At 38.2% G+C, this 8,065-nt stretch overlaps 1 protein-coding gene across 1 annotated transcript in view; it reads left to right on the top strand.

Annotated features, from left to right (window-relative positions):
* The first annotated feature begins 758 nt into the window (after positions 1 to 758).
* LCP2 (lymphocyte cytosolic protein 2) overlaps positions 759 to 8,065 on the top strand; it is a 52,358-nt gene continuing 45,051 nt past the window's right edge. Inside the window, exon 1 of the mRNA XM_087885165.1 lies at positions 759 to 1,025. Within this exon, the coding sequence (XP_087741291.1) occupies positions 948 to 1,025 (78 nt within the window). The 5' untranslated portion in view covers positions 759 to 947. The remainder of the gene's footprint in view (positions 1,026 to 8,065) is intronic.

Below are 8,065 nucleotides of genomic sequence, written 5' to 3'. Positions count from 1 at the left end.
GAATCAAAATGAGCTGGGTGTGATCTGCATCCAGGGTCTTTATTTACAAAACACAATTTCTAGTTTAAATGTTATTTGTTTTATTTGTTTATTTATTTTTACTGTGAAGCCTGATCATTGTGGCTTATTCAATAGGGCTTCAATAAATAAGTCTAGGCTTCATTTAGTGGCTCAACATAATCTTTCAGATTATGCCCTTGATCTTTGGCTGTCTTTATTTTTTTGCACTTAATCTTTGGCTGTCTTTCAACTTTGCTAAAGAACTAGAGCTATTTGCAAACTGTCTTGTCACCCCAGAGCAGGATGGTTATATTAATTATAAGACAAGTGTCAAATTTTGAAATGCTATTTTACATATACAATAAATTTCATTCAAGTGATTATGTCATCAAGTGAGAGAGGAACAGAGGAAGACTTATTCTGGCTTCTTCATTTCCTATTATTATGTGAGTCCTCCTTTTTTCTTTTTCGTCATGAATTTTTTTAAAAAATCCCATTCTGCAGTCTCAATATGTTATCATGTTCTTTTCCACAAAGCCACTGACTCCCCCAGTTGTGTTGATCCCTAGCTTCTCACATTTGAGCAGAACAATGTCTTTGCTCAAGGGTAACATGATTTTCAAGCCTTCTTTTGCAATAATGGAATTGAACCACCTTCTTTCCTTACTTATGTATTTAGATTCAGAAAAGGAAGTGGTGAAACTGAGCTGCTTGCTGACAGGTTTTCTGAGAAAGAAACCGTTCAGCTCATACCGGAAGCTTTGCTGTCTTCAGTTGCAGCACACTTCTAAGGAAAGCCCAAACCCAGGAGTTCAATTTCTTTTAAATGAATTCCGTGGATCTGCCACATTTTTCCTGTCTCCGTTGCTGCTGAGGCAATATCCTACAGTGTGTCACAGCCAAAGATTAACATGTTTTGCTTCCTAACTGACTAATCAGAACCAGAAATGGATTTACGAAGCACACCCTATCGCTCCGAAGTGGCCCGCTGGTCGCCCAATGACTTGGGAGACTACTTTAGGAGGGTAAGTTTCATTTTAATTGAACACTGTCATCTTTACCCTTTCCAATTAGCATTCCCAATTTTCTTCATTGGAAAGCCTGAGATTCTGTCTCTTTTCCTTGTTTACAGAAAACATATTTTTCTGTATATATATGTTTTTTATGTAATTTCAGCTTTCCAAAGTGATCCTTCCCAAAGAATATCGTATATTAGGTTGCATCTAGGGAGAAATGGAATTATTATTATTATTATTATTATTATTATTATTATTATTATTATCTGTTACACTCTCTCCACTTATTTGTAATAAGAGCTTAGAATTCTACTAATTGGCAATAAAGTCATATGGTCTCTCTGTAAAGTGTGAGTGAATGACTGCCATTCCAGATTCAAAGTTACAAGAGGCCACATTATTTACATTCAATTTGTTGTTGTTGTTAGTTGCAAAGTCATGTCTGACCCATTGCAACCCCAATAGACAACTTTCCTCCAGGCCTTCCTGTCCTCTACCATCCTCCAGAGACCATTTAAGCTCACGCCGACTGCTTCAGTGGCTCCATACAGCCACCTCATTGTCTACCGTCCCCTTCTTCTTTTGCCCTCAATCGTTCTCAGCATTAGGCTCTTCTCCAGTGAGTCCTTCCTTCTCATTAAGTGGCCAAAGTATTTCAGTTTCATCTTCAGGACCTGACCTTCTAAAGAGCAGTCAGGGTTGATCTCCTTTAGGACTGACTTGTTTGATCACCTTGCAGTCCACGGGGCTCTCAGGAGTCTTCTCCAGCACCATAGTTCAAAGGCCTCAATTCTTTGGCGCTCAGCCTTTCTTATGGTCCAACTTTCACAGCCATACATTGCAACTGGGAAAACCATAGCCTTGACTATACGCACTTTTGTTGGTAGGGTGATATCTCTGCTTTTTAGTATGCTGTCTAACTTTGCCATAGCTTTCCTCCCCAGGAGCAAGCGTCTTTTAATTTCTTAGCTGTAGTTCCCATGTGCGGTGATTGTGGAGCCCATGAAAATAAACTCTGTCACTACCTCCATTTCTTCTCCATCTATTTGCCTGGAATTGAGAGGGCCGGAAGCCATGATCTTAGTTTTCTTAATGTTGCGTTTCAAGCCAACTTTTGCACTCTCCTTCACCCTCACCAGAAGGCTCTTTATTTGTATCATGATCTAAATCTATCTAGGCCTTGAGGACAAGGCTAATTCTTTTTTCTTTCTTTCTTGGCCTACACATTCTTCAGAGAGAGAGGCAACATTTCTGCCTCAAAGCAAAGCTTGAAACTTAGCTGACTTTTGATTTGGAGGGCCATAATTAAAGGCTTTAAGCAAAAGACACATTTCTCACCATTAATGCCTGGTGAGAAAAAGAAGCATTTGGTTGTGCTTTCTAAAGTTCTCTGAGAAGGCTTTCTTGCATAGCTTGGTGTTTTAGCTTTATAACTATTGGAAGAAGGATAAGAACCAAATTGCAAAGAGCTATTGCTGTGCCAGGAAGGGGACATTCTTATGATCACACACTGGTGCTCTTGTGTAGCAAATGTGGAATGCTGCTTGTGTTTGCCATAAAATGCCATCTCCCCTTTCCCCAAATTGAATTACAGTGTGCATAGATTGTGCAGTATACTGCAGAGTTTTGAACATGGCTTTTAGAGCCATCAGTGGGCAGCATTAAAAAGACTTTAATTCTAGAAATAGTTTGCGGTCTCATTAAGTTTCGTCCTATTTTTCCATCCCTTTATGTCAATCACTTTCTCTTTAATACCATGTTAACTATGATAAGTGACTAGGTGCTACATAGACACCCCAAATAGTAACCCCACAGTATTAGGGCCAATAGTTCAGGCTCAGCTTGATGTAGCTTTCAGGAGACACAGCACTTTCTGCCTTGATTGCACTATGTGGCTACGACAACTTAATTTATTTTTCCTACAACTCATAGCAATGTGCTTTCGCAGATGAATACCATGTTAGCAGTCAGAGAGAAGTTAAACCAAGTGGCAGACTTCATTAGAGTGGAGTGGAGACAGCAGGAGCATTGACAATTACACTACCTTGGACTTACAGGTCTTCTAGCCTTGACAGATTCAATTAGTCTCTTTCAGCTTTATTATACCCCCAGGCAATAGTCAAGAATAAATCAAGCTCGAGTGACAACTTTGCAGTGGCCCAGCAACAGACTACAATTCTGTGTAGTTCAAATGAATGTACAGATTAAGTTCTTTGGAAAACTTGAGGATGGATTTCTTGTTCTTTTCTCCTTTTTTTACTAATTGCTTTTGTGTTCTCCAGATATACCCTTCTTGCATTGCCTTTGCAGACTTGTGGTCTGTACTCTTTTTATGAAAAAAATCTCAGCAGACAACCAGCTTTTGCACAAAATATCTGGCTTTGCTCATTCTAGTTTTGCACAAAAGATTGCACACAAAATATTACTCTTGGCCTTTCTGCTCCGGGTCTGTGCGATTCAAAATAAAGACCAGCAGATGAAGATAGTTGCAAAGCTTTAATAGCCGAACACAGCCAACAGGCAGGACAAAGCAAGTGATCGGGTCAAAGTCAGTGCTGAGAGCAACCACCTCTCAGCGCTATTTATACATTTAGGTTTGGTTAGCCAGCATCTGGTGTTTGAAGCCACCCTTCCATTAGCTGTCCGTTGGGTCTTTTGCGATTCCCGCCCTTCCGCGGCACTCTGGCACTTTGAGACATCATCACAAGTTGTCAGACCATGCCGGGAGCCAGAAACCTTCCCGCAGTTGTCATCAATCTCCTGCTGCTTTGCTGACAGCCTTTCAATGCCTGCCATCCACTCGCCACCTGAATTGCCTCCCACCACCGTCGCAGCTTCTTTACAGGTAGCCTCCGCGTATCCCACTCTCGTGGGACCCCCAAATTGTCAAGTCCCGGCCAGGGCTCGACAATTACACAAAGCCACAAAATATTGTGTTTGCTGAAAGAGCTTGATTTACATGCCCTCTGCATATTAAAAGTCAAATTTCTTTCATGTGCTTCTACATTACAGTATGAGTTGACAATATTAATAAATGATGGATCTCATCTTCATTCTCTTCCTTCTCTTACCTGTTTCTTTACGTGAAGGTGGTGGGGATTGAACTTGGAAACTTCTGGAAATAGCATATGTTCCATTAGCTTCTTCTAGTGACCATATTTTCTTGGAAAAAATTACAGTGACCATATTTTCTTGGGAAAAAACAAAGGACAGACCTAAAAGGGGAACAAATATGAAAGTGGTTCATAAGCATAAAAAAAAAATCAATTGTTTATATTTATAACTTTGCCTTGCAAGGACAATCTAAGAGCCAGACCAAGAAAATTTTTAAAAAATAAACAAATCTAAAACTCAGCTTTCTGAAATAAAGGACTGTTCTTTGTAATAAAGGACATCTGGTCAATGAATCCAAAATACATCTAGGATTCAGACAAAAGTCTTGTATCAGTGTTTACTAATGTTAAATTAATCAAATGAGCAGCTGGTGATTTGCTAATTTTCAAGGCCTCCAGTTTTTCAGAAACAAGCTCTTTTATCATCTACACTTGGCAGTTCCTTTGTTTTGAACAGATTCTTCTACAGTACTGACTTCAGCAGAATTTAGGTTGATCTCAACACCTTCCCCTCCTTTCCAGAATTTGTAAATACTTCTCTGAGGAAAGAACTTTATCTTTCTGCCAGTAAATACTGTAAATGTGATTCCAAAACCAAAACCAAAATTACACAGGCATTGACTATTTTATTTCTACACTTTTTAAAGCACCAGTGAGCAGTTCTGTTATGACAACACTGTCTTGCACTTCATAAACAAAAACTTCTTCCCATTTCCCTTGGGCCAATTACCCAAATGGCTCTGCCTAGGTAGAATCCTTTCCACATGTATAACATCTGAATTCTCACTCTTTTCCTAGTAGGAATGTAAAGTGTGACTGGGAGCTTTGACTCTCAGATGGAGACTGATATGAGGAATTTATTTTTATGGATACATGCTCTACTTTTTAGCAGAGTGGATTTCTAGAAATAGAAAAGTTGTTTGTTGTGGGGTGCAAATATTATAGTTCAAATATTTTTGAAAGTGGGTTCCCCGAATGCCACCCATGTTAATTTAGCATCAGGTCAAATTAGGGACTGACTTTTTCAGCACATTGATGTTTAAAGCATTAGAGAATTCTGAATTGATCAGCAGTGGGTTGCTATGCAAAGTCCTATTCAACTTTTGGCCTTCCTGCAGCTTTACTTGCCATATTTTCAATGTAGTGGTTGATCATGCAATCAGCAATAGAATAGAATAGAATAGAATAGAATAGAATAGAATAGAATAGAATAGAATAGAATAGAATAGAATAGAATAGAATAGAATAGAAATCTTTGTTGGCCAAGTGTGATTGGACACACAAGGAATTTGTCTTTGGTACATATGTACATAAAAAGACAAGATACATTCATCAAGAATCATAAGGTACAACACTTAATGATAGTCATAGGGTACAAATAAGCAATCAAATCATACTACGAAACAATATCAATATAAATCATAAGAATACAAGCAACAAAGTTACAGTCATGCAATCATAAGTGGGAGGAGATAGGAATGATGAGAAGACTAATAGTAATAATAATGCAGCCTTAGTGAATAGTTTGACAGTGTTGAGGGATTTATTTTAGCAGAATGATGGCGTTCAGGAAAAAACTGTTCTTGTGTCTAGTTGTTTTGGTGTGCAGTGCTCTATAGCGTCGTTTTGAGGGTAGGAGTTGAAACAATTTATGTCCAGGATGTGAGGGGTCTGTAAATATTTTCACAGCCCTCTTTTTGATTCGTGCAGTATACAGGTCTCAATGAAAGGTGTTCGGTTCCAGATTGTTCCAGTAGCACCATGAGGCAAGTTGTTCAACTTCCCATCTGTATGCAGATTTATTGGCCAAGTGTGATTGGCCACACAAAAAATTTGTCTCCAGTGTATAAGCTTACAGTGTACATACAAGTAACAAAGTGATAGATCATACATCATAGGTCATAGTTACAATCATTTATCATAAGATACCACAACAAGTGATAAATCATAAGATACCAATAGGAAAAGATAGTGGAAAGATGAGAAGATGAGATGATAATGATAATAACAGTATAGCCTACTATATGGGTAAATATGTTGAGGACTAAGACAGTGCTGTGGGAATTAGATGTTCAGTAGAGTGATGGCATGGGGGAAAAACTATATTTGTATCTAGTTGTTTTGACATGCAATGCTTCACAGCGACAACATAAAGGGAGAAGTTGAAACAATTTATGTCCAGAATGTGAGGGGTCTGTAAATATTTTCACAGCCCTCTTTCTGGGCCATGCAGTATACAGATCCTCAATGGAAGGCAGGCTGGTTGCAATTGTTTTTTCTGCAGTCCTAACTATCTATAACTAACTAACAATATGGAAAGTTGCTGCAAACCATCTCAGTCTTTTCTTCCTGGGTTGTTGTTTTCTCTAGTGCTAGATCATCTCCTGTATAACTGTAAAGAAGTAGTTTCCTTAGATGTCCTTTTCTTGGTACTACTTTTCAACTTGAGCAACATGTTCTGTCCTTACAGACAGAAGTCGATCAATCAATCTAATTGCCTTAAATTAAAATATAAAAGCTGTCTTTGTAATAACTGTTTTAGACTACCAGCCAGTGTCAAATTTACCAATTAGATCAGGGGTGTCAAACTGGTGGCCCGCAGGCTGGATGCGTCATGCGCAGGCCATACCCACCCCAGTTCTGCGAATGGGAATAACATCACAAAATGTCACATGACGACAACGTGACAGAGCAAGTTTGACAACTGTGAGTTAGATGAAGCCCTTTGGTGGTAATATCAATGTTACTTGATTCCTGAATTATTACTTGATTCCTTATTATTTAGGAATATCAAGATATTTATTATTTTTGTATTTTCTAAAATAATTTTGAGAGCTAAACTGCTTGATTGACCTATGCCATACCTATCTTGCCACCTATGTTGGTCCTATATTTGACTTCTGACTTCTCTTAGTCTTTTAGAGTAGTGTTGAGGACTCAAAAACCTTTCTGGACCATTCTTCAGGGTGAAATTGTGTAAGAATTATGCTTTAGTTACTATCTTGCTAGAGGGTGGGACTCTGATTTTGTATTGAGAACTGTTGCATGTATTTATGATCACTAAGTAGGGATCCGTTTTATTCCTCTGGCTAAGATGTATGCTGCTGGAAGAAAATCTCAACAAGGATATGAGTGAGATGTTTTATGTTTTGGTTCAAGAAGAGAGATTTCAGTCAGTCAGGAAACTCTCATGAATTCGGTGTTCACCATAATGAATATAATGTAACCTGTAATGAAATGTAGTGAATTCATTTAAAACTGAACTTAAATTTAGGGGGGAAAAAACAGAACATCGTTTCTATGTCTTGGTTTATAGACTGTTTGTCTGAGCTTCCCATTCACTCTTAACATATCCAATTAACATAATGAGAACAAAAGTTCTTCAAAATTGAATCCCGCCCCCCAGCAAGCCCTTTCTTAACCAAACTTATGTAGTCACATTGTTTCAATTAAAAGCATCATCCAGCAGTTCCCACTGGTAGAAGAAATTTTTGTGGATGAATGTCAATCTCTTGATGCATGTGCAAAACACTCTTTTTGCTTGTGGGATTCCTGGAGAAAGTTTTAAGATAATGTAAAGTATTATACTTATAGTTATTTTTTCACTTCAGTGCGAAGAATTATGTTGCCTCTGTCGTGTGACACACCTCTTCAGGTTGAATTTGCAGCCACTAGCAATGGCCTAATGAAACTGTTCTGCACTCAGATTTGCTTTTGGGTGGTTAGATAATGGCTATGCACAGGAGAAACCATTAAAAATATTATCAATATTTGTAAACTTTTGCCATCAAACTCTGGATAGTATACAGCAAGGAAAACAAGACAACACAAACTAAACAAAATTACAACATGAATTAGTATACCAATTAATATAATGAATTCCACTATTCAAAGTCAAAGGCATATCAGAATAGGACAGTTTTAATTGCCTTAGGG

Source organism: Pantherophis guttatus, chromosome 2, assembly GCF_059756535.1.
Source record: "Pantherophis guttatus breed Tessera chromosome 2, ASM5975653v1, whole genome shotgun sequence".
NCBI classification, from domain to species: domain Eukaryota; kingdom Metazoa; phylum Chordata; class Lepidosauria; order Squamata; family Colubridae; genus Pantherophis; species Pantherophis guttatus.
This window is presented reverse-complemented; position numbering and strand designations above follow the sequence as displayed.